The following is a 23,263-nucleotide window of genomic DNA, read 5'->3' on the forward strand; positions in this document are numbered from 1 at the left end:
GCCGTTTTCTTCTGTAGTACACAAAGTGAACCCTTACTCCCCTCCAACGCTGAAATTCCAGACTGCCAAAATTTCACATTTGAGACGTTTAATGTATACATAGAAAAATAAACTCTAAATTGACAAGTTTAGATACTCTCATCAAAACATCAATACTCTAAAAAGAAACGAAGACCAGTTTGAAGCATGTATCTGTCTTTAAATATTAAAAACACGAGATTGCTTCACCTAAGTGTCTCCAGCCAGTATGCAGTGAACCAATATTCCATAGAACGGAGCATGGCTGTGAGTGCTGTCCTCTCCCCTGGTCTGTACGTCACTCCTGGGCCACGCTTAGGGAACAGCGTCTCTTTCTAAGGGAAAAGAAAAGGTTTTTAAGAAGGTAGCACTGCCCAGAGCCAGCCTGCTTATCCTCCCCTGGTCGCTCCATTCGGTCCCAGGGAGAGCGCCGCTCTTGGCATCTGTGTGGCGCTGTCCTTGGCTCTTAACTCCTGCTGGAGGGATCCTCCAAGGTGCACCCAGCCTCAAGTCCACCATCCCCGTCTCATTCTTAGATCTGTGTGTGCTCATCTCTGCCCAGCTTCCCAGGCCCCTCGCTCAGCCGTGCTTCCAGGCTTGTAAGTTACCTGCATAGCCTGGTGACACACTCAGAATCATCCCGGCAGGAGGCCCCAATGGGCCTGAGGGAAACTCCTCTCCAAAATGGGGTCATTCTCCGCAGCCTTCTCTTTGCTGAACTCAGTTGCGGCACTGGGGAGCTCTCTGCCTGTAGGGCAAAGACAGATTCCCCTCAGGTTGTGGAAGAGCTGACGCCCTGCTGCACGCCTTGGGAGGGGGTCATTCCTAGGACGCTGTAGACTGAGAGCAGAGGAACCATTCCTGGGGACCGAGTCTGGCTCGGGGTTCTGCGTGCAGCTCCGCAGCTCTGCCATCCCCCGCACATCCTCACTCGGATCTTTCCCTTACCTGGCCTGACAGCAACAGGCAGACCATGAGCACTGCGAAGAGTTTGAGGTGCCACATCGTGATGGGGGATGCTGAAGCCTGAAAACCAGGGACAGTTGCCACCTCCTTTTATAGACTGAAATCTGCCCCTCGTGGTTGCCAGGTGAGATGGGGCAAAGTTTATTTTTGCAATGGGGCTGATTTAATAAGTTAATGTCTACCAGAGGAATGTGCTCAAGGCCTGCCTTTCAGGCACGTTGTATTTACTGATCCCTGATCTGGACTTTGAGTGATTATGTTGCTGGCTTGGACACTCTCACCCATTTTAGCAAAAGTCAGCACTGCCCCTCCCCTGCGAGAGCCACATGAAGCCATTGAGGGAGGCTAGGCACCTAGCCACATGGACATACCAAAATAGCTCAGTGAGATCACTTTAATCAAAATAGAAATCTGAAAGTAAGGTCTTCAGAAAGAGTGTTGACCCTTTCTAGCCTCAAGAGGCACCAGTCTCATTACAGGAGGTTGGGTGAGGCTGTTCCCTCCCTGCTGTGGGACGATGCAGCCGCAAGCATGGTCTGCAGTGCCGCCACCCTTCATTTGTGTAGAGTGACAGTCACCCTAATTCTCTGCTCTAGACCATCTCCCTTGAAGAATGGACACCCAGCTGTGGGAAGTCAAAATCATGTCTACCTGTCCTCTCCCTGGGGAATGGCCATCAGGACTGAGGTGGGACTTAGGTAAACCACAGGTGAATTGAATGAATGAGTGTGGGCTGGCTTCTTTCTTTCTTTTGTGAATGAGTTGGGAGCAAGGGCCCCTAAAATACTGGGAGAGCTTGTGCTGTTAACAAACCACATTGCAAACCCTTGAGTTCCAGGCTTTCTTCTTGGTGGGTGACTACGGCCTCCTAAAGGGCATGTCCTCCCAGCAGCCTCAAGGAAACAGGCCTAAAGCTGAACCGTCTCCAAAGCCCAAACTCCTGCTGCCTTCTTGGGGCGTGGACCTAAATCATGAGTAGTTATGGGTACTCGTTAAACTACATGGGCATTTTAATAAATTTGAGGGGGGGGTATGAATTCTGAGTAGGGAGATTATAGGACTTTAGATCTTCTTGTGACCTAGAAGGATTAGCCAACAAAACAAATGCAACGATTCCTTCTCTGCCTGGTGTCTCCATGAAAACTGCTGATACCTGTTCCCAAGGCCTTTGTCATCTCCAAAGGTTGGATATTTGGTGAGAGCCTGCCTGTTGGCCAAGGAAAAGTGGAGGAGCTGCAGGACAGCTGAAGGGGAACAGAAGGTTGCCTGTTCTGCCACGGGAGACGAGGGTGGGATGGAGCGCCTCAGAGCTGGGATTGGGCAGTGTGTGGCCCCAGATCTGTCTGTCCTAGTTCCAGTCCTTGAGGGACCTTGGAGCTGGGTCTAGAAGGAGACACCACTGCTTGCACTTGAGAAACTTTGAGAAACAGACCTCTGCCAAACCCACCTAAGCATTCCTGCAAGTTTGTGGCTAGTTAGCTGTTCCTTCCCTTTACCCTGAGCTGGGGTCCCGAGTGCCCTCAGGTAGGGGCTATCTAGGAGCTCCTGTGGGGTGGGGACGAGACTACGTGGTGACCTAGTGAACATTGGGTAAGAACAAATCCGATTAGATAAGCAAAAGACCGAACAACGTGATGTCCTGGAGCCTGCTGGGTCTGTGGACTCGGCACCAGCCTCCCGTAATCAGCCTGAAGCCACGTGCCAAGTGGGATTTGAAATGGCTTGTTCCAAAGGTGGGTACTTCTCCTAACCCCTCCGTTTCTGCCTTCCTGTACTCCAAGCAAAACCAAACATGTCTTTTGTGTTAATAAAGCCAACACCACAGCCAAGGGGAGGGTCTGTGCCCCAGTGCCCTCCCTGTGCACGGAGGAAGGAGCATTCTGACACACCGCAGAACCCTCTGTGGCCCCCTCCTCCCAAAGCAAAAGAACCATCAGTTACTGCTGGTGGAAGAAACTGTTAGGGAAAGTATTTCAACATAGGTTTAAACTAACCCTGCTGTTGTTTTAAGTTAACTATGGAGCAAAAGTCAAACGTTTAAACAGAGCAGCATCCAGGCAGCACTAAGCCGCAGTGGCAGTTGTCTGCAGCCATCCTACACCCCGAGTGGTTGCAAAGGCCTATTCCTGAACTTTTAAAAGAACTAAAGTGTCATGGGCTCTCTGCAATCAAGTATTTTGCTGACTGAATAAACACACCACTACACGTTCCTTCCTCCAGGGAAAGGCCTAAGCAGCCTGTGAGAATTTCAGCCATAAGAAGAATGCTTGGCCGTGGGGTCAATGACCACAGGCCAGACCTTCCCTCTCTGGGCCTTCAGTGTCTTGTCCTGTCCATGAGGTAGGAGGAGGTTCCTGGGGCCTCTCAGGCACTGACGTTTGAGGGTTCGCGTGGCAAAGTTACAAGAGAGACTGAGGCACGTTTGATAGTTTATAACTTGGTTAGCTCCGAACACAGCTGCCAGGGATTTTCTACTTTGGAGGCACGAGCCTGGGATGAAACGGGAGAAAGAGGCTGAGTACACGGCCAGATGTTTGAAACACGTTCCAGGTGGAGGGGTTGTTAGGGCTTGGCAGTAACTGGAAACTCCTGTACTGTCCCTGAGCAGGAGGTGCCTAATAAAAAATGAAAGACTTTCCTGAAATGGAAAAACGTTTCCAGGTAAAATTTCAACAAAGGGTCAAAGTTTATTCGCTTTTTTGCTGGCTGGAACTGGCAGACTTCTGGGCCTGCAGTAGGTAGACCTGGATCCCCACGCCACGTTCCCTTTGCCACGTTCTGCAGTCCGGAGGTGAAAGCCCTGGTTGACGCATGAGCGCTGCCGGGTGAAAAGAGGGCAAAACGAACAAGTGGTAGTGCCCCCAGCGGCGGGTGAAGGAGCTGCACCCAGGGCTGGGGACTCCAGGTGGGCACGTTAGAGACACTGGGGCCCACAGCAGTGGCCCCTCGTTTTTAAGAGACTTCACCCAAGTTTTCCTTTTCTTTATGGATTTCTACACATAGTCCCTAAAATGATCCCAGATCCCGGATCATGTGCAAAAGCAGGGAGCTAGGACGACTCCTCACATTCTACCCGCACCACCACCTCAGCGCCGCGCCACACAGAGCTCCGTACCCCAAGTCAGAGGGACGCCCTTCGGTGAGAGGCAGGCTCAACAGCAGCCTCCGACAGCTTTATCTAAAAGCAGAAGTTCAGCACGTGTTACAGGGCTTACCGCTGGGGCTTGTTCGTAGGGCACTCTGGGATGAAAAGGAGTCAGACCTGCAGGCTCAGCGCTGAGAAAGGCCATTTGGTTTTCAGCTGGTATTTCCAAAGCAGTCAAACTCTGAGGGTAAAATGAAGCCAGGAAGGTGGGAGAGGGCAGCCAGCTCCCTTAGGAGATTTTAGCTCAGGGCTAAAATCAGAGGGAGAAAGTGAGGGATCATGAATGGCGTGGTCCTCCCCTGATTCACTGTGAAGTTATGGGTGGGTGCGTTTACACCTTCCGGTCCACAGCCATCACGACTCCCCAGGTCCACGACCCAAAGATGCTGCAGATGAGGCAACCGCTGAGAGTAAATTTGGACAAAGAGCCAAACGGGAAAATTAAACCACGTTTGGTGAGTTTTCATCACATAGCTGACCTTTGAGTCCACATTACCTTGACAGACTCACTTTGTGTTACTCATTTCAAAGCAACTCTATGACTGTATTAACATACTGTTTGGGGGGCAACAAGTTTAATGCTCAGGAATGCACGTTTCTCGCCTGTATCCCAGAGAGGTGGTGACAGTTAAAGGACATGGGCCCAAGTGTGTCACTCAGCCATTTCTCCTCACCCCGCCTCACAATCTATGCAACTTATCTTACCATTTTTTCCAGTTGTTTGGAAGTATTTTAACTTGGTTCCTATAAGGCAAGACTAATCCTTGGAATAAGGAAAGAGACAGTCTGGGACAGAAGGTGAGCTACAGTTGAGTTATTGCTCTGGACCAGCAAGTGTTCTTAGAATAGAGGAAATTTCTAGAACTGGAGCAGGGAAGCAGCACAAAACGGGCTCCTGTCGAAAGTAAAAAGGTACCTTTTTGAGTTAGTCATGTTCTTCAAGTTCCTGTGTCCCTGCCAGCGTTGCCCTGATAATTTCCCAGAACAGCGGCGGCACTGCTGTCGCCCTTGGAACCCGTGGGCAAGAGAATGGTGGGGAAGTTACAGCAGCTGATGACCCCCATTATGCCTGGTGACAAAGGAATTTTCACCTTTCCTAATCGGACTACTTTTCAAATGGGTGGGGCCATCCCTGGAACAGCTGTCATGGTAAGGGAAGACCTGAGGCATAAGCTCTCCCTGGAGCTCCCCTGTGGCTACCTGTGCAGGGCACCCACGGCGAAGTTCCTCCCCTCCTGCTACAACCCCAGTGCGGACACCGAAAGTGGCACGTGCCTAGACGCCCTGAAGGACGGATGGTCTGCCCCAGCTGACATCAGGACTGGCCTGCTCTCCACCCGCAGCCTGCGAGAGCGCAGTGTGAACAGGCTGTTGAGCACTCAGGCTGCGGAGCATGGGAAGAACCTCGCTGCCTTGGAGAGGTACCTGTGAGAGCCACACAAAACACATCTCTAGCCAAGAGCCCCGACCCTGTGCCCCAGCCTGTTTCTAGAGGTCTTCTTTTTACTTTTCCTGTAGATGGTCTGTCCTCTCCTTGATTTCTGCATAGGACTGTCTTCAAGTGTTGTGCCAAATTTCTTTCAATTAAGTCTCTGGTTGGGCCCTTGTGATAGTTTTTTTTTAAAGGCAGCTTTTCTACTAAAAAGAAAATTCAAAGGCTCTAGAACATGGGTAAATTTTTTCCATAAAGGGCCAGAGTAAATATTTTAGGGTTTATGGAGCATGTACGGTTGAACACCACTGTTAGCAACCTGGTACAAATAGCCGGGGTGCCGCCCCAGGCCTAGAGGTCAAGGGGTCACCTCACCCCCCCTTTGTAGCTGACTCCAATCTCAGGCTGGGGAAGGGCGGCGTTAGCAGGACAGGCAGAACAGTGTAACTTCACTGGCATGGATTTCAGTGCCCCACTCCATCTTTTACTGACTTTCTAATTGTGGGCAAATTACCCTCTGTGCCTGTGCACTCATCCGCAAAGTGAGTGTAATAATGACAGTTCAAAGGCAGTTCTGAGGTTTAAAAGAGCTTATTTGTGTAAAGGGCTAAGAAGAGTACCCAACACATAGTAATTACAATATAGTTAGGTGGTTTTATTCTAATTATAGGAGCAGAGACCAGGAACCAACATCCCCCCAAGCCTGTGCCCCCCACAACTGGCCAGCTTGCGGGAGCAGCTGCAGCTACTTCCCTGTAGATTACATGGAGAGCAAGGGGCACGCCCTGTTCATTCACCAAACTCCCGGAGGAGCCAAAATCGTTCACGGCTCCTCTGGGGAATAGGGTTCATTAACTTGAACATTTGCAAGTCACACCAAGGACTCTGCTCACAAAAACGCAAAATCACAACATCGCAACCTGAAAGAAGTTTATTGTGTCTTCAAGACACTACAGTGTGGACTCCTCTCCCAGAGAAGGGTCTGTCGGAGACAGGGAACCATCCTCCAGACGGGTGGCTCAGCTGTCATTTTCATAGGCAGCTGGGTTCTTCCTCCTGGATCTCTCGAACTCCTGGGTCCCCCACGTGTAAAGAAGGTAAAACGCCACAAACGCTTTAAACATCAAAAGGGAGAGAGAGCAGTGAGCACATACAAGACCAAGGGGTCCCCGTCCTCTTCTCTGAATCACAACCGAGTTTTGCCCTCCTGTTGCTTGTTTAAAAAACAAAATACAAACCCGTTTTTAAACCAGATGATCAAGAAAGGTTAACTACACACCCATTTGATAGGCGACCTGGGGAACTGGGTCATCACACCTTCCCTCTCTCTCCCCTGTGGCACATTTAACATATTTAATGTAAACGAAAAGAAAAACAAAACAGTAAAATTTTTTGATTAATGGAGGTAAAATTAACAGAAACTTTACCATTTAACCAAATTCACAATGTTGTGCAACCACCACCATCTCCTGCACATTAACACAAGACAGATCGTCGCTAAGAAAGAAATGGATGAAGATGACCTCAGAGGGAGGTCATCTCTCTCGGAGACGGTGGGAGGGAGACGGAGTCACGCAAGTGACCTTGGACCTTCATTTACGTCCTCCGTGACTCGGTTTCCTCATCGGTAAGATGGAGACGACGATTTGACTAGTTCAAGGACCCTGAGGAATTTTTCAGGGAAAAAATGTGTGTCTGGCGAATGCTCCGAGACGGGCCCGCAGTCACCACGGGGACGGGGGGCTGACCACCGCCCCCGCCGAGACACTCACGCGGCGCGGCGCGAAGGATGGTCGCCTGAATGCGGCGCAGCATGTTGGGGACGCCTTTGCTGAAGTAGTGCGGGAAGGCCTGTTGCTCGAAAGGCGACAAGCTGTAGCTGATCACATGCCGCACCCTGGACAGCTTCCCGAACTCGCGGCCCATGGTGGCGGCGGCGCCTGAAGGACCAAGGGCGGACAAGAGCCGGGCTCAGGCCCGGGCCGCGCCGCCCGCACCCCGACAGGCCCGCCCCACCCTCCTGGGGGTCACAAAGACCGCGCGACCGGACCCCACTCCCGCACCAGGGTCACCTCGCCCTACACAGTCGCGGGATCCACCGGCTTCCTTTCGCCACTTCCGCTGGAGCCGGAAGCCGGCCTAGGAGGCTGGGAGGCCACTTCCGGGGCATACCATTTCCCGCTGTCGCCGGGGGGGCGCCGGTGCCCCCGTTCTGGAGAAAAGTGCGGCGGCCGCGCGACTCTGGGTGGGCGGTGCCTGGGCCCCCGGCCGGGGCCCAACGGGGGACCACGGTCGGGTGGGCTCGGCGGCCGCGGGGCGTACTCCCTCGGGCTCTCAACCTTCCCGTCAGCCCTTCGCCTTTCCGTGGGGCGGCGGAAGCGGCGGTGCGCCGAGGGGGACAAAAAGGTGAAGAGAAAGGGGCCCGCGGACCTAAGGGCCACGATGAGCACCTGCGAGCCCTGCACCTGCAGAGAGCGCCCCCAGGCTCGAGTGGGCGCCGCCCCCCGCAGCGAACGCGCGGTTTACACCGTCTGGGGCGGCAGCCGAAGCCCGGCTCGACCGCAGTACTGAAATCCGGGACTCAGGTCCCGGACCTCTCCCGGCCGCCGCCTGAGATTCCCACTGGCGGGGTGTAGACTTTCCCAGGGTCGAATAAAAACGTTTCCGCAGATCCAGCCACAACAGCCCCCCCCCCAAAAAAAAAATAATTGTCGAGCAATTGATAAAGGGCTGTTAAGTGGCGGTAAGAGAGAAGGACGAGCTTGCCCCACTTTCCCGTCTCCCTGAGATGGTTCGGCGTGGGGGGGGGGGCGGCGCATATGTCGTGGTGCCCTCCGTTCTCCCCCACTTTCCAGCAGGAGAGGCGAGGGACGGTGCCGTGGGCCGTTAGGGTGTTTTCAGAAGGAGCTTTCTACTTAAGGACGCCGCTGCTCTGTTCTGCTGGCTGCGGTGTCTGTGCATTTGTCGTCATGGCATTGCCGGCCACCTGTCATCTAGGACTAAGGGTTTCAAAAGTTTGGGTGTTTCTTATAACCCTGCTTCCTAGGTAGCCAGCGTCCAGATAGGCTTGACAGGGGAGGAACTTAACATTTACAAACACACCTCAGTTGTACCGTCCTAAGTAGCGCAGACAGGCTCAGTACCTAGTACAGGGAGAGTGGCTTGCCTCTTTGCCAGCACGGTCTCTGTAGGGGTGGTCCTGCGTGTCCCCCTGTTTCTGCTATTCATGGCGTGCCTTCGTCTCATTTTTCTAAAACGTGATCTCTAGTCTGGTCTCACCTCCAAGGCAAGAACATAAATACTTCTAACAGTTAAGAACAGTAATATCCTAGGAAATTCAACCACCATTTGAGTGATAAAGAAAATAATAAGTAAATTTTTCATGTACTTGCTAGCACCTGCAAACATCTCTAAACCTTTTGACCAAACTGTGTACAGGTGAATGTGCAGACAAAGCCATCAAGAAACTATGTTTAAAAATGAGTCAAGTTTAAAGTTATGTCCTCCTTGTTTAAGCATATGGCAGTATGCCAATTGCATATTCTTCACCAAGCCACCTGGGGGAACTGGGCAACCTAACAGTTCTCTGCTCTCTGGAATTTCAGTGCCAACTAGATTTTCTCTCACCGTCCAGATCAACACACAGTAAATAGTTATTCCAAGCCCCCAAAAGTGGGAGAGGTGGTGAGGATGAAGGGAGAGGAAGAGTAAACCTAATACCATAAATTGTATATCAACAAATCAATAGTCATAAATAATTAGTTAGCTTTTCCACGTGCCTTGGGAGTTTCAGCAAGCACCTAAGGAACGTTTTAAGAACACTAATCTCAAAAAACGGGTGGTTTTCCTTTAAGATTATTTCTTAATTTCTCTTAGCCTTTGAGCTACATAGTTTGTGCATTAGTACAATGATAACTTAAGAGGTTTTGAATAAATGAAAGAGGAAAGCAAAATAACCAAAGAAATCCATCTCTAATGAGGACAAATTGGATAAAATAGGGTGTTATCAGCTGTTTGATACACAGCTGATAAAAATTATCTTCAGCTAAGCACCCTTGAGGTCTGATTACAGAAGTGACGCTAGCCCACCCACACACCTAACATTAATTTAAGGGATCAGCCTAGGTTCTTCCTAGCTTTTAGGGAGAATGGTATGGTTGTGTTCCTTGCTAGTTCTTGCAAGCCATGGCGCTTCCCAGCAAATTCCTTTTTTGGTTTGGCTGCTTTTCCTGGCTGGGTTTTCCCATTAGCCTTGGTTCTCAGGCTTCTAGGGGAGAAGCTCAGATTGCAGCTAGTGCTGAGTTGGAATCTGAGGCTGAACCTTGGTCCTTGCCGCAGCCGACGGGTGGGAGAGACGGATCAGGCCTCCTCTCCCCTCTCTTCAAAGTTCTGTGTGATGAGCCAGGCGGGGCGCAGAGGCTGCAGCCAGACTCCGGAGCTTTGCACTACATGAAGAGGCTCTATAAGGCATACGCTACCAAGGAGGGGATCCCCAAATCCAACAGAAGTCACCTCTACAACACTGTTCGGCTCTTCACCCCTTCTGTCCAGCACAAGCAGCCCTCTGTGGACCAGGCGACAGGTGTGTAGGAGTAGATTGGCTAATAGGTGGAGGGAAGGTGATAAAGGGGCCTGCACTTCAATTACAGAAAGGAGCTGGGCCTTGCTCCTTGAATGGCATTTTACTCTGCATGATAATGAGAATCCAAATTCAAACAAATCGGATACTTGGTTTAATCGTTCCTTCTAGTGCCATCATGGGGTAAGGTGGACTAATATAGAATTTCAGAGCTGGGAGGGATTTAATGGCTCTAGAGGCCAAGGGAAGTGCTGCTGGAGCAGGTCAGCATCTTCTCCAAGGTCACAAAATCAAGACTGGAAGCTGTGCATTTGGCTTTCCAGTTGTTTATTCTTCCCATTCTGCCAATGCTGGCCTGAAAATGTGCCTAAAATACCTCATAGCTATTGATGTTTTTTGTCACATGGGCTGTTTCCCCCTTGTTTGTTACTTTGTGTGTGGGGAAAGCTTACATCCCGATTCGAAACGAGGTCCTTTCGAGAGCAGAGCCCGCAGTTCGAGCCCACACCTCGGTGTGTGTGTGCGAAAGCAGCAGGGCTTGGAAAGAATCTGTGCTCACCAGCTCGTGTTCTGAGCCCACAGGTCAGCGGGGGCTGTTACAACTCTCCTTCCCTGCGGCTCCGTTTCATTTCGGTGGTTTTAGCACCTCCGTTTGTTGTCAGTCTCAAGTGTTTCATATTAACGTAGAAAATTAAGCTTGCTTTATTGATGCAGTCCATTACGCAGGGGTGTCCAACCTTTTGGTGTCTGTGCACCGCACTGGAAGAGGAGTTGTCTTGGGCCACACAGTAAATGTATTGCAACATGTAATCACACACAAAAAATCTCATAATGTTTTAAGTAAATGTACGATTTTGTGCTGGGCCACATTCGCAGCCATACTGGGCTGCATGCAGTGCTGGGCTGCAGGTGGGATGCCCCTGCGAGGTTCAGACTGTCTGCGTAACAAGCCTAGTCTTTTCAGTATAGTTTTCCCTCTAGAGACTTCCCAAGAGAAAAATATGTTCCCTTATTAGCTTCCTCTGTGTTTGGGGCAAATTAAGATTCTAAAACTTAAGAATGTGTAATAATCCTGCTGTTTGAATTTCACCACCAAAGCTATTCTGACTTTTGGTGAGAAAATATCCATTTGCAGTTGCTGGGAGGTAGTTGTGGTCCCAATTGCCTGTATTTTCTGTATAACCCCGTCCCCCTTTTCTTTGAGGTTTGAGGAAGAGGGAATGAGGAGGGAGAAAGCACATTCTGAAGTACTGATTCCTTGATTTCACTTCCCATTCTGTTCTGTTCATATTGAAGCACTACTGGTGGATTGTTTTTCTCCCCAGGCACCATGCCATCAGTGGGCCTGCTGTTCAACCTGGATCGCGTTACGGCTGTGGAGCGCCTCCTCAAGTCAGCCCTGCTATACACTTTCAACGACTCGGTGCCTTTCCCCTCTGCCATGCAGTGCACGTGCCACCTGCTGCTGGAGGAGCCAGAGTCATCTGGCCAGACTCTCCCTAGGGCTCCATACTCCTTTCCCTTCACATCACAGTCTGAATTTAGAAAGAAACACAAATGGGTTGAGGTGGATGTGACTGCCCTGCTTCAGCCTCTGGTGGCCTCCGCCAAGAGGAGTATTCAGGTGTCTGTGAATTTTACGTGTGCGAAAGACTGGCTGCGGTCCCCTTCAGCACGGGACAGTCCTGTTAGCCTCGTCCCCCCCTCATTGCTTCTGTATCTGAATGACACGAGCACTCACGCTTACCAGGGGTGGTATTCCCTCCACGACAAAAGGAGCCCTCCCCAGGCTCCTGGCCAGAGAGGTCCGTCTGCCTGTCCCACGGGAGAAGAGGCTGCCAGGGGAGTAAGAGCTCGTCACCGGAGAGGTGAGGAGACTGTCAGCTCAGAATTGCAGAAGCCTCTGGCTCCAGCTTCCTTCAATCTGAGTGAATACTTCAAACAGTTTCTTTTTCCCCAAAATGAGTGTGAGCTCCATGACTTTAGACTTAGCTTTAGTCAGCTGAAGTGGGACAGCTGGATCGTGGCCCCACACAGGTATAACCCCCGGTACTGTAAAGGGGACTGTCCCAGGGCCGTCGGGCATCGCTATGGCTCTCCAGTTCACACCATGGTGCAGAACATCATCTACGAGAAGCAGCTCGATGACTCCGTGCCACGGCCCTCGTGCGTGCCTGCCAAATACAGCCCCTTGAGCGTGCTGACTGTGGAGCCCGATGGCTCCATTGCCTACAAGGAATACGAAGACATGATAGCCACTAAGTGCACCTGCCGTTAGCACGCGGTCCTCTGAGCCAAAACACTGAGCCTCTTCAACAAAGCGAATGCCTACCTGTGCCTTCAGGACAAAGCTTCATGTGTCAGATTGCTAAATGCACTGCAGTGTGTCTTGCACGAGGAGGGACCAGTGCAGATTGGCACAGTCTGTGGCACTTATTGGTGGAAAGGGTTAACCTCTGCCTTTTTTATTTGCAAATGTAAATAATTATTTTGGAGAGCTTTCACTTTCACTAAGCATTTTTTGGTAAGAGTATTGTTTTTGATGTTGAAAAAACTTCATAAGCATTAATCTTGGATGGAATTACACTCCAAACAGACAGTTCCAAGTGTCAGAGTCTTATTTAATGGGAGAATAAAGTCCTGTCAGAGCATGGGTTTCCTGTGTGTGTGTACTAAATAAAGACTGCTTCTATACGGTGATTTGGGAGGCAGGGGAAGTGTCTGAAAGCTACTTTTTTATGTTAAATTTCTTGGCTCAACTTGTGATCTTTCTTTCAGTAAAAGAGAGGCTGACTTCTTCGCCGACGTCCCGATGAAGTGAGGCCCACTAGGTGCAGGGCGCGTGCAGCGGAACCCACGGCTGCTGCGGCCGTGCCACTGGCGCGGGCCACACGAACTCTGCTCCTCAGATGGCTTGCATAAATGGGTCGATTCATATCAAACAATGTGGCGTTTGTTCTGTTTACTTAAAGGAAATTGCCTTGCAGAATTTTTCCAAGCAGATGCAGTGTTAAAGGTTTTTAAAATACATTTTCTTCTTTACGTATTTAGATCTCTGACCCTATGGAAGGAAGGCAAGGAGCATTTTTGTTTATTTTTTTTTTTCCAGTTTCCCTTAGCTCCCATGCCTCCACCCCCTCACATTTTTTTCAGGTGGACTTTGGACTGTTCCCCCCCCCCATCCAAGCTGGCAGTGACGGGGCTGCAGTACAGAGGAGCCTTGTTTGGATGTGAGGGCTTATGTGTGAGTTTTTGATTTGCGTTAAGAGAGCTCTAGGGGCACAGAGGGCTGATGCAGTGACTTCTGTTTCAGGGTTTCTAACACTCTGGTCTACAAACCAAAAGTAACCCCCAGGTGCAAGAAGTACTTTCCATTCTCGGAAATGATGTTCTCTTAGTGCTTAACTAAATGTCTAACTAAAGAATCAGCTCTGGTTTGGATGGGGATGGTGTTGAATCTGTAGACCAGACGGGGGAGTACTGCCCTCTTAACAGCGCTATCTTCCTACCCATGACCATGGGATGTTTCCCCCTTTACTTAGATCTTCTATTTCTTTCACAAATGTTTTGTAGTTTCTAAGTGTGAGTTTTACACTTTTTTATGTTAAATTTCTAAGAATTTTATTCTTTCATTGTTACCGTGCTTGGAATTGCTCATTTAATTTTGGGATCATCTCCTGGTGCTACCCCACATGAGCACCACAGACCTGCACACACTGACATAGATGCTCTATTTTATGCTCAGGCTTTTTTCCTCTCAAAACTGTTTTCAGAAAAAAATGCGACTGAAGCAAAGGAGACATTCTAGGAAGCCCATTTTCTGAAGAACTTTACTATCTTGTGTATCTCAAAGGCGCCTTTATTCTTTGTTAAAGGAGGTTGCAAGTTTAAGAAATGGTGTTTCAGGGGTCTTGTATCAACTGTCATTCTTAGGAGTAAAGTATCTAGAATAGAAAGACAGTGAGTAATGGTGGCAACATACAATTAAACTTTTTTGAAAGTTGAATTTCAAAATTAAACATGGCTGTTTCCAAATGAATCACATGAGACACGAACTTAAGGGATTTCTCAGAGTTCCTCAGTTACCCTGAGCTGACTTGTTTTTTTGTTTTTCTGAAACAGGAATTTTTGTTTGTTAGTTTTTTTTCATGGCCTGGTCCTGTGGCTGAGTGTGGAATATGCTCTGCAACCTAAATATTTCGAAAAGAAGAAAATAAAGAGGAAGTTCTGATGGACGGACGTTAAGCATCTGGGTCAATGCCAGAATTAGGGCCAGAAAAAATAGTTCACCCTTATAGGTTAAGTTCTGAAACTGACTTAAACTTTTGCATAGTGTTTGGATGCTGCAGCTGAGTGATGACAGCTTGAAGAGCTAGAAGCTTGGCTTTTTTTTTTGTCTTATTTTTAGGCTTTATTTGAACATCTAGCTTCTCATTCATAAGACAGCGCTAACATTCAGGGCTGGTATGTCTGCTAAATTTAAACTTCAGCAATTCTCTTCTACACAATTGAGGATAGACTAGTCTCCCAATGCCTCTGCCACATGCAACCTGTTTTTCTTGGGTTACTCTTATAAAAGCTGCCACTTTAGAAGATAAATGAAAAAGGACAACAGTGATTGAAATCTGGAAATTTAAGGATGAGGCCACATCTGCCTCAAATAGGTGCTTTCAGCTTTGGTATTTAGTCCAGATGAGATAGAAGGTCGCCCAGTGTGATGAGTACCCCAGGGAACAAAGGCGCACCTCGAGGGCTGGTTTCCCCGCAGTCCTGAGTTTCCTGCTCTTTATCGGTCTAAATCAGCTCCTGTGTTACGTTGACTACTTTGTATTTTGCTATTCAGCTTCAAGAGCAGCGGCTACTCAGACTCAGTTTAGAGCTCCATTTAAAACAGTCTGGGGGGGAAAATAAAGTTGCTTTTTCGTGGAATATGGAGGAAGTGTTCATGGTTGTATAAGTGATCAAAGAAAAACGCTCAGATAGAAGAACTTGGTTTCTATCAAAACTTTAGTTAATTTTAGTTTGTAACTTTGGAGTGGTGGCAACTTATGAAATGATCAATGAAGGGAAATTATAAAATTTAAATATTCTTTTAGAGGCTGTGAGTCCCGATAATGTTCATTAGGTGTGCAGATTGGCTGAATGGATTGGCACGATAGAAACTTGTACTGTTCTACCTGTTCACTGTTATCTACGTGGACGGAAAGATAAACACAAGCAGGAGGTCGACACTTCCTCCTTTACCAGCACCCACGAGTCAGGTAGGTTCTCCGTGCGTAGTCAGTCACTTCCTGTTGCAACCGTCCTTCCCAAACCACAGATTTACTGGTCAATTTTTGGGTCAGGCTTTGGGTTTTTTTTTTTAGACCAGGGCTATTTCAGTATCTATTTTAAAAGCAAGATTTTGTAGGGTCTGACAGTATTTTTTTGGCTCTACCTTACTATGTAATGCAATTTGTATGGGAGAATTGAGTAATTTGATATGTGTGGATAAGTGTCAACTGTACATTTTGGGCATCACGAATGGTCTACAAGCAGTTTACAGAGTTATTTATAGACCTGGCTTTCCACGTTGGAATCCTGTGATAGGCAGTGTTGTGAGTTCACAGCCTGTGCCTGGATGTCATTTTGGCATTCTCAGAAGTCATTAGCTCATTGAATAAATATTTATTGAACATTGACTATGGGCCATTTGCCTCGTGTGGTTAAAAATATTCTAATGTTCTCAGCTTCAGAAAAATGATATCCTCTACCAAAAATGGCGACTTCCTTTATCATCCTGAATTCCATCACTGTGTATCTGTCATCGCAGAATATTCTGTGGAGGAATAAATACATTTTGGGGTGAGAACTACATAAGCAGGCTGAATAAATTATTAAATTGTCTTAGATTATAATTTTTTTCCAATCCTCACCCAAGGATATGTTTCTTGATTTTAGAGAGAGAGAGAAAGGAAGAGGGAGAGAGAAAAACATGGATCAGTTACCTCCGGTACGTGCCCTGACCAGGGACTGAACCCACAAGCTAGGCATGTGCCCTGCCCGGGAATTGAACCCACGACCTTTTGGTGTACCAGATGATGCTCCGATCAACTGAGCCACCTGGCCAGGGCCAGATTAGAATGTTTTAATTAAATGCTTTATTTTAAGATAATTGTAGATTCATACACAACTATGAGAAATAACATCTCATGCGGCCTTTGTCCAGTCCCCTCAGTGACGACGCCCTGTGAAAGCACAGCGTGCTGTCACCACCGGGGTCTGACACATAGTAGACTAGAGTTGTCCACACTGAAACTCACTGGGTCGAGGGAACGTGCTGATCCTAACATCAGTAAAGTTTTGCTGTTTCCTGATGGCATAGGGATTCAGTAGTTTTTCATCTTCTGTCACACATCATTTCTACCCATGAATCTTTTAGCCTTTTAAATGACAAATGGACTTATTCAATAAGTATTTATTGGGCAAATACTAGAAGCCAGGCATTCTTCTAGATGCTGGTGTAACAGCGGTGTACAAGAGAGACAGGCACTTGCCATCGTGTGCCAGTGGGCAGAGGCAGACAATAAACAAGCAGACACCGTGAGCAGCCATGTGCAGGGACATCTAGGCAGAGCAAACTTGTCTTCTGACACCGGAAAGGCCTGGGCACGACTGGCAAGTGGGGAAGGAGGAGGAAAAAGGGGCATGGCAGGTGCGGTGGAGGGGATGAGGTGGAAGAACAGACAGGCAGGATGATAGAAGACCCTGTTGGCCAGAGCAAGGAGATTGCATTTTTATGCCAAGATCAATAGGAAGTCATTTAAAAGGTTTAATCAGGAGCCTGAACTGATTGCATTCTTTTTTTTTTTTTAAAGATCTCTCTAAGTGACCCTGACTGGATGGTTCAGCTGGTCAGGGCATTGTCCAGTACACTGAGGTGGGTTGCAGGTTCAAGCACCTGTTGAAGCTTGTGACCTAGGTTGTGAGTTCAATTCCTGGTCAGGGTGCGCACGGGAGGCAGCTGATTGGTTTCTATCTCTCATTGATGTTTCTCTCACATACTCTCTCTCTCTCTCCTTTTCCCTCTAAAATCAATAAGCATGCTCTCAGGTGAGAACTTAAAAAAAAAGATTAATTACTCTGTGTAGAGTCATTTGGCAGAGACTAATCTGAAAAAGGGAGAGTTCTGAGCATCCAGCGGCTCTCCTCCTGGTCCAGGTAAAAGGTGATGCTGGCGTGGACCACAGCAGTGCAGACGGCATGCCGAGAAGTGAGCTTGGAATCCTTTCTGTGGCTCCTCTCTCTGTTCTTTGGCCTGTCTCTCCCTGGTTGCAGGGTGGCAACCTGCATTAGTAAGAGAAGAAACTGAAGTTTCTCGTGGTAAAAGGAGAGGATAAAATGTACCTCATTTCCTGGCTTCAAGTTCCCATCCGCATGAGGTGCTTCTTAACCATCATTTTTCTTTGTTCTGTGTTTTATTCAAGTCCTGTTTTGCTTCTGTTTTTTTATGGGCTTGGCCTTTCACGTGGGTGTGTAAGTATAAGGCCTTAGGACACTGCTGGAAGCCGTGCACGAGGGATGTGTTAATTTAATGAGCTCGTTGGTTTGAGGCTTCTATCAGTTTCTACAGGTTTCTCCACAGAACAATTTTCCAATCTTCTGGTGGGAGGAAGAGGGGCAATGATACACACTCAGCTGCTGGTGGTCTTAGAGCTCAGCAGTACAAGGAGCTGTGAGCTCTCACCTCACCCCTTCCCCCAACCTCGACCCCGTCTGGAGTTCACGTGTCTGGATTGACTTCTCTACAGAAACAACTGCCAGTCTCACGCTGGGCTGGGGGAGGGGTGGTCACCTCCCTGCTTGGGGTGGGGGGGTGTATACTGGGGTCCAGTGATTCCATCCACAGATTCAGCTGACACCCACCGATGGTGACAGCTGGCACCACTGCCTCCAGGCTACACGGCATCATCATTTCCCGAGCTCTCCCAGGATCCTCTGCTCTCCTCGTCTGTTCTTGGCCCCGTGTGTATATTTGATGTTCACTTGTCCTAATGTTAATGGGATGTAGCCGAGATAAATGTGTGTGTTCAGTCCTCCACGTGAAACAGAGGCACTGCCATAAGTACCATGTGCAGTCCTTGTTGAAACCTCTGCTTAGAAAAATGGGCAGGAAACGCCGACAGCAAACTAACCCCTTCGTGACTTGCAAAGAACTTTCTACATGTTCTCTGTTGGGTGACTCCCTTTAGCTTCTCCCTCTTATTCTTGTCCAGTTTGGGGTAAGAAAAGTAGAGGTATTTCCAAGGCTGGAGCACGTGCAATATTTGGATTGCTTGCCAAATTTAACATAAAAAAGTACCTCATTAGAGAATATTAACTGGCAGGACCTGACTACTTGTCAATAAGCAACCTGAAGCTTTGTCTAAATGTAGGGAAACTGAGTTCAATGGTTACCTCCCGAAAAAGGGAAAACAGACTTAACAGTTTACTAAAGTCAAAATAAAGATTAATGTGCCAAGCTCCAACTTGCATCATTTGCCAGGAAAATTTGTGCTGAGAACTTCACAAATCATGGCATGATTGCAGAAGAAAGTGATCAGGACCACAGGTGTTCACTGTGTCCACGCACTTGACCATGACCAGCCTGAGAAATATCTGCAAAGGGCTGACACAGGGTCGTGAGATAAGGAGCCTTGGAGACTTGCTGGGCTGACGCCACATGGTGAGCGCTTCCTGGGACTGAAGGCTCACGGCTTCCCCTCGCTCAGATCCAACAAAACTACATGCAAATGAGATAAACAACAACAACAACAACAACAAAACCCCAAAGAGTAGCACTTGGTTGATACCACTCATCAAATCAGACTAGAGAGAGAAACCACAGGCACAAGCTAAGGCGTAGAGCAGGCTAAGCGGAAGCATGGGCTGTGGGACCGCACTGGCCGTGACTCTGGGCAGTGAGTCTGCCCACCTGCAGAACGGGGTCCCCAGAGAGCCGATGTCACAGGGCTGCTGTGAGAACTACATGGGTTAACACATGTAAAGACCTTAGAACCATGTCTAGCAAATAGATTCTCACTAAGCGCTGCTTTTATTATTATTATCTTAGCAAAGATGCTCAGAAGCCGGCTTTCCAGGACAGTGGTCACTAGCCACATGGGGCCACTGAGCAGCTAGAACGTGGCTGATTGAACCTGAGCTGAGCTCAGGTGTGGAGCACACAGCAGATCTCAAAGATGAGTATGAAAAAAGAATAAAATATCTCACTTTCTTACATTGGTTACACACTGAAGTGACAATATTCTGGTATATTGGACCTGTTTGGATATATTAAATATGTATATGTGTTAGTATATTAAAATCAGTTTTATCTGTTTCTTTTTTAATATGGCCATCAGATCATTTAAAACTACACAGGTAGTTTACATTATATTTCTATTGGACAGCACAACTCTCTCCTCACATGGTTTCACTCTAAACTCCACCCTGATATTGCCCCCCAAGGTGGAGCTTGTGACGCTTCTAAAGTCCACACATTATGTGTTTATTACTTATCTGATACATTTCCCTCCTACGCGGCAGCTTTCGCTTTTGAACAGTGATGCGTGAAAGGGCTTTTTTCCCACCATTGAACTGCGCAGGGCAGAGCCACTGACGGCAAAAAACAAATCACCGCTCTCGCTCGTGAACGCAGCCGCAGCTGGAGGAGCGAGGCGCGGAGCGAGGTGCAGACCGAGGTGCACGTGAAATGCCCCAGGATTGCCTGCAGCCCCCTCGGCCGTGCCGTCCTCAGGGGCTGTCTGATTCCCTGCCCCCTCAAGTCCAGGGAACAGATGGGAACACAGAAGTCTGCCTGCAGGAAGACGCTGGACCCAGTTCCGCCAATGTCCTTTGTCTTCCACAAAACTATACGCGTGGAGCTGGGAACTATTGTGCCGTGTAGATGGGTGCACACGTGGAATCGGGGAAGATAGGCCTTGGCTAGGCGGGTCCTGAGAAGAAGTCGTGTCTTCCTTTGACTCACGATGTCATCCAGTCAGATGGAAATCTGCTGACAGGTAGCACTAGGCTACGTACTTCTGCATCACTGCTAAAGGCTGTTTTTAAAATAATTGGGAGGCTTAAATTCACCTTCAAAGGTAATTTTTAAAGTCATGTGACCTGCATGCATCTAAACATCAGAACACTTGGCCCACAGGAAAAACGGAGATCATGTGGCTTGCACAGTGCTCTCAGGTCTGTGGGCAGATGGGGCTCTAAACTCGTGTGTAAATTAGTGTGAGGATGTGTGAGCTGTCTTTCTGCATCTAGAAACACACACTTACAATGTCAGGGTGATGCCCTGGCCAGGTAGGTGCGCAGCGGGTTGGAGCGTCATCCCATACACTAAAAGGTTTCAGGTTCTATCCCTGATCAGAGCACATACCTAGGCTGCAGGTTCGATCCCTGGTCAGGGTGTTATGGGGGCAGCCAATCAATGTCTCTCTCTCTCTCTTTCCCTTCCTTTCTCTCTTTCTGAAATTAATAAACATGTCCTCTGGTGAGGATTAAAAAAACACCAGGGGGATTAGAGCCTGTGAAGGCCGCCTCTGGCTGTGTATGTGCAGATCTTGAGCAAGAACAGGCCTCTGTCAGCGCGTGTATCCGCCCCTACACACACATACACACGTGATCCCAAAAGGCCAGGAAGCAACCCCACATGTACACATACAGAGCGAGACATTCACATACTGTTAAATTTACCATTTTAACATGTACAGCCCAGTGATTTTAGCATTTCATAATTTTTAGCACAAATCACAACGTTAGGTACCACTGTCTAATTCTAGAACATTTCCATCATCCCAAAAAGAAACTCCATACAAAGTACTTACCCTCCATACCCCCTCTCCGAGCCCCTAGCAACTGCTCACCTGCTTTCTGTCTCACAGATTTGCCTGTTCTGCACATTCCAGATAAATAGAATCATGTGACGTGTGGGCTTTTTTCTGTTTTCTTCCACTCAGCATAATGTTTTCAAGGTTCATCATATTGCAGCAGCACGTATCAGTACCTAATTTCTTTTTATGACAGTAATATTCCACAGCACAAAAATGTGATGTTTTGTTTATCCATTCATCTGTTGATGGCCTCTTGACTTGTCCCCGCTTTTGGCCATTATGAGTAATGGTGCTACAAACATTCACGCACAGGTTCCTGCTGAACATAGGCTTTGATTCTCTCGGTTACGTACCTGGAAACGGACCAACTCGGCCGTGCGGTAACTCGGCCTAATTGTCTGAGGAACTGACAAACTGCTCCCAAAGCTGCCACAGCCCATCACACCCCGCAGTGACGCCCGGAGACTGAGGTGTCTGCGTCCTCGCAGGCACATGTTGTCTGCCTTTTTGAGTGCAGCCATTCAAGCGGGCAAAGTGGTACCTCACTCTGATTTTATTTTTATTGACTTTAGCAGGGTGACACTGGTTAACAAAATGACATAGATTTCAAGTGCACAGTTCTGTCACAGGTCCTCTGTGTGCTGTGTGCTCCCCATCCTACCCATTGTGGTTTTGATCCGCATTTGATACTGAGTGCCTTTTCCTGTGCTTACTGGCATTTTGTGTGTCTGCTTGGGAGAAATATCTACTCAAATTTTTTTGACCATTAAAAATGGATTATTTGTCTTTTGATTGCTGAGTTGCAAGCAGTTGAGCATGTGAAGTGCTGATTTAAATAAAGCGCTCACTGCTCTGGAAGGAAAGAGGGTTGTGGTGCGACTTTGATTTTGATTCTTTTCCAGCACTTACAGACTTTTTGAAAAGAGCCTGTGTTTGCAGACTGTGAACTTGAACCTGCTGCCTTCATGAGTATAGGTTGTTGATTTAACCTGAAGAACCCACACAGAGGATCTGGAAATCCAAATGAACTCTCTTGGAAATATTGACTCCCACCCAACGGCAGCGGCTCCCGGGCTGCTCTTTGCCGAGCCAGAGGAGTGGCTGGAGCGCTCGACTAGTGCATGGCCAGTCACAGCTTTTTGTTAAAGCCGCCCAAAGGGGAAAGTAAAAAAAGAATTGCAGGGGCCTGAAGGCAATGACTAGTCCAGGACTCAAGGTTGCCTTACACTGGTTTTCCCCCTGTGAAGGCTGAGGGGGCCGGCCCACAGGCAGAGCCACCAGCCCCTGAGGATGGCTGAGGCCAGGACCCAGAGGGCTCAAATGCAGCAGTTGGAAGGGTGCTGCTGGTCTCCCTCTGGCTCCTGGCTCTCAGGATAGTGTCCTCTGCCTCTCACCTTCAGCTATGGGCAGGTTGGTGCATGGACGCTCAATGGCTGCTTGCTAATGAAAAGATGCCTTTAACACAATCACTTCCCTAGTAGGGTCACTTAGTGTCTAGAACGCTGTTTGTACAGGCTGTCCCTCACACCTCCCCGAAGCGCACGTACACACACACAGCACTGGTTCGGGAGACCGAGGCCATCTGAGGGATGTGGCCGTGGAGTGTGAGCTCACAGGCGCAGGAACTGTGCCACTGTGGGCCTGAGGGCTGGTGGGCCACGCAACCTCAGCAGCAGCACGATGTTAGTTCTGAGTGTGGGGCTGCCGGGCCTGGCTTTCCCTTCGAGAGCTCGCACTCTGTCCAAAGGAGCAGACAGAACAGTAAACGACCACACACTCTAAAGTGTGGGATTAGGTGGAACAGGGAGCCACAAACTCTGCCTGGGGATACCAAGGAAGGCTTCACTGAGGAAGCTACACTCAGCTCAGGGGCGATGTGTCTCAGCATTGTGATGGGCCCTTTACCAGGGACGTTTGTGAGTGGGAGAGGAAACTTCAGCACACACCAACGCTCTCCGGGCCGCTGTGGGAAGGGAGCTGATGCTCCCGGGTCTGCAGCCTGCAGCGGGCCCAGCTCGGCCCTACGCAGGTGGGCGGTGGTGGTGGGGGGGGGTTCCGCCTCTCAGCCCATGCTGGTGTGAACAACCTGGCTGCACCAGGCCCAGCCCTCTTTAGAAAAGGCACCAATCTCTAAATTGTCTAAACTTTGATTTTCTCTTGAGCAAGGAAAATCTTGTTTTTGTTTATAGAGCAATGTTCATGCCTTTGAACCAGGAACTTGCCTGCCTTGTGTTTCTCCTGCACGGCTTGCTCCTGTTTCC

At 48.7% G+C, this 23,263-nt stretch overlaps 4 protein-coding genes and 1 long non-coding RNA gene across 7 annotated transcripts; 2 read left to right on the forward strand and 3 right to left on the reverse strand.

The window, feature by feature from the left end:
- Positions 1-71: 71 nt before the first annotated feature.
- LEAP2 (liver enriched antimicrobial peptide 2) lies at positions 72-1,108 on the reverse strand. Its single transcript, XM_045828895.1, has 3 exons — positions 967-1,108; positions 627-766; positions 72-353 (listed from the first exon to the last, which is right to left on the reverse strand). Exons 1-3 carry the CDS (start codon positions 1,021-1,023, stop codon positions 317-319), a joined length of 234 nt encoding a protein of 77 aa, XP_045684851.1. The 5' UTR covers positions 1,024-1,108; the 3' UTR covers positions 72-316.
- A 3,338-nt stretch (positions 1,109-4,446) lies between these two features.
- Positions 4,447-5,560, forward strand: LOC123812922 (ubiquitin-conjugating enzyme E2 C-like). The gene is made up of 2 exons (XM_045829854.1): positions 4,447-4,526; positions 5,113-5,560. Exons 1-2 carry the CDS (start codon positions 4,447-4,449, stop codon positions 5,558-5,560), a joined length of 528 nt encoding a protein of 175 aa, XP_045685810.1.
- Positions 5,561-6,477: 917 nt separating this feature from the next.
- Positions 6,478-7,804, reverse strand: LOC123811889 (cytochrome b-c1 complex subunit 8). Of its 2 annotated transcripts, XM_045828431.1 has the most exons (4): positions 7,634-7,777; positions 7,334-7,501; positions 6,841-6,894; positions 6,478-6,675 (listed from the first exon to the last, which is right to left on the reverse strand). In XM_045828431.1, exons 2-4 carry the CDS (start codon positions 7,485-7,487, stop codon positions 6,581-6,583), a joined length of 303 nt encoding a protein of 100 aa, XP_045684387.1. In that variant the 5' UTR covers positions 7,488-7,501; positions 7,634-7,777; the 3' UTR covers positions 6,478-6,580. The 2 variants fall into 2 exon arrangements, with proteins under 2 accessions (XP_045684387.1, XP_045684380.1); XM_045828424.1 differs by lacking the exon at positions 6,841-6,894 and having other exon boundaries at positions 7,644-7,804.
- A 38-nt stretch (positions 7,805-7,842) lies between these two features.
- GDF9 (growth differentiation factor 9) lies at positions 7,843-13,195 on the forward strand. Of its 2 annotated transcripts, XM_045828412.1 has the most exons (3): positions 7,843-7,967; positions 9,900-10,143; positions 11,466-13,195. In XM_045828412.1, the coding sequence occupies exons 2-3, from the start codon at positions 10,011-10,013 to the stop codon at positions 12,416-12,418; spliced, it is 1,086 nt and encodes a 361-aa protein (XP_045684368.1). In that variant the 5' UTR covers positions 7,843-7,967; positions 9,900-10,010; the 3' UTR covers positions 12,419-13,195. The 2 variants fall into 2 exon arrangements, with proteins under 2 accessions (XP_045684368.1, XP_045684360.1); XM_045828404.1 differs by lacking the exon at positions 7,843-7,967 and having other exon boundaries at positions 9,575-10,143.
- A 2,589-nt stretch (positions 13,196-15,784) lies between these two features.
- Positions 15,785-21,045, reverse strand: LOC123811902. The gene is made up of 3 exons (XR_006784453.1): positions 20,997-21,045; positions 17,262-17,466; positions 15,785-15,958 (listed from the first exon to the last, which is right to left on the reverse strand). It is a non-coding gene; the product is annotated as an uncharacterized LOC123811902 (long non-coding RNA).
- Between the last annotated feature and the right edge of the window lie 2,218 nt (positions 21,046-23,263).

Source organism: Phyllostomus hastatus, unplaced genomic scaffold, assembly GCF_019186645.2.
Source record: "Phyllostomus hastatus isolate PE091 unplaced genomic scaffold, TTU_PhHast_1.1 phas_contig_150, whole genome shotgun sequence".
Taxonomy (NCBI): Eukaryota; Metazoa; Chordata; class Mammalia; order Chiroptera; family Phyllostomidae; genus Phyllostomus; species Phyllostomus hastatus.

What these genes read in the sequence shown, in the direction of transcription:
- LEAP2 (XM_045828895.1), bottom strand. Translation starts at nt 1,023, where the DNA reads ATGTGGCACCTCAAACTCTTCGCAGTGCTCATGGTCTGCCTGTTGCTG. An exon ending in GCCTGTTGCTGTCAGGCCAG is followed by an intron (nt 767 to 966) that starts GTAAGGGAAAGA and finishes TTTGCCCTACAG; the next exon opens with GCAGAGAGCTCCCCAGTGCC. An exon ending in TGTGTCACCAGGCTATGCAG is followed by an intron (nt 354 to 626) that starts GTAACTTACAAG and finishes CTTTTCCCTTAG; the next exon opens with AAAGAGACGCTGTTCCCTAA.
- LOC123811889 (XM_045828424.1), bottom strand. Translation starts at nt 7,731, where the DNA reads ATGCCCCGGAAGTGGCCTCCCAGCCTCCTAGGCCGGCTTCCGGCTCCA. An exon ending in CCGGTGGATCCCGCGACTGT is followed by an intron (nt 7,502 to 7,643) that starts GTAGGGCGAGGT and finishes TTGGTCCTTCAG; the next exon opens with GCGCCGCCGCCACCATGGGC. An exon ending in CATCCTTCGCGCCGCGCCGC is followed by an intron (nt 6,676 to 7,333) that starts GTGAGTGTCTCG and finishes TGATGTTTAAAG; the next exon opens with CGTTTGTGGCGTTTTACCTT.
- LOC123812922 (XM_045829854.1), top strand. Translation starts at nt 4,447, where the DNA reads ATGGGTGGGTGCGTTTACACCTTCCGGTCCACAGCCATCACGACTCCC. An exon ending in CCAAAGATGCTGCAGATGAG is followed by an intron (nt 4,527 to 5,112) that starts GCAACCGCTGAG and finishes ATAATTTCCCAG; the next exon opens with AACAGCGGCGGCACTGCTGT.
- GDF9 (XM_045828404.1), top strand. Translation starts at nt 9,747, where the DNA reads ATGGCGCTTCCCAGCAAATTCCTTTTTTGGTTTGGCTGCTTTTCCTGG. An exon ending in CTCTGTGGACCAGGCGACAG is followed by an intron (nt 10,144 to 11,465) that starts GTGTGTAGGAGT and finishes TTTTCTCCCCAG; the next exon opens with GCACCATGCCATCAGTGGGC.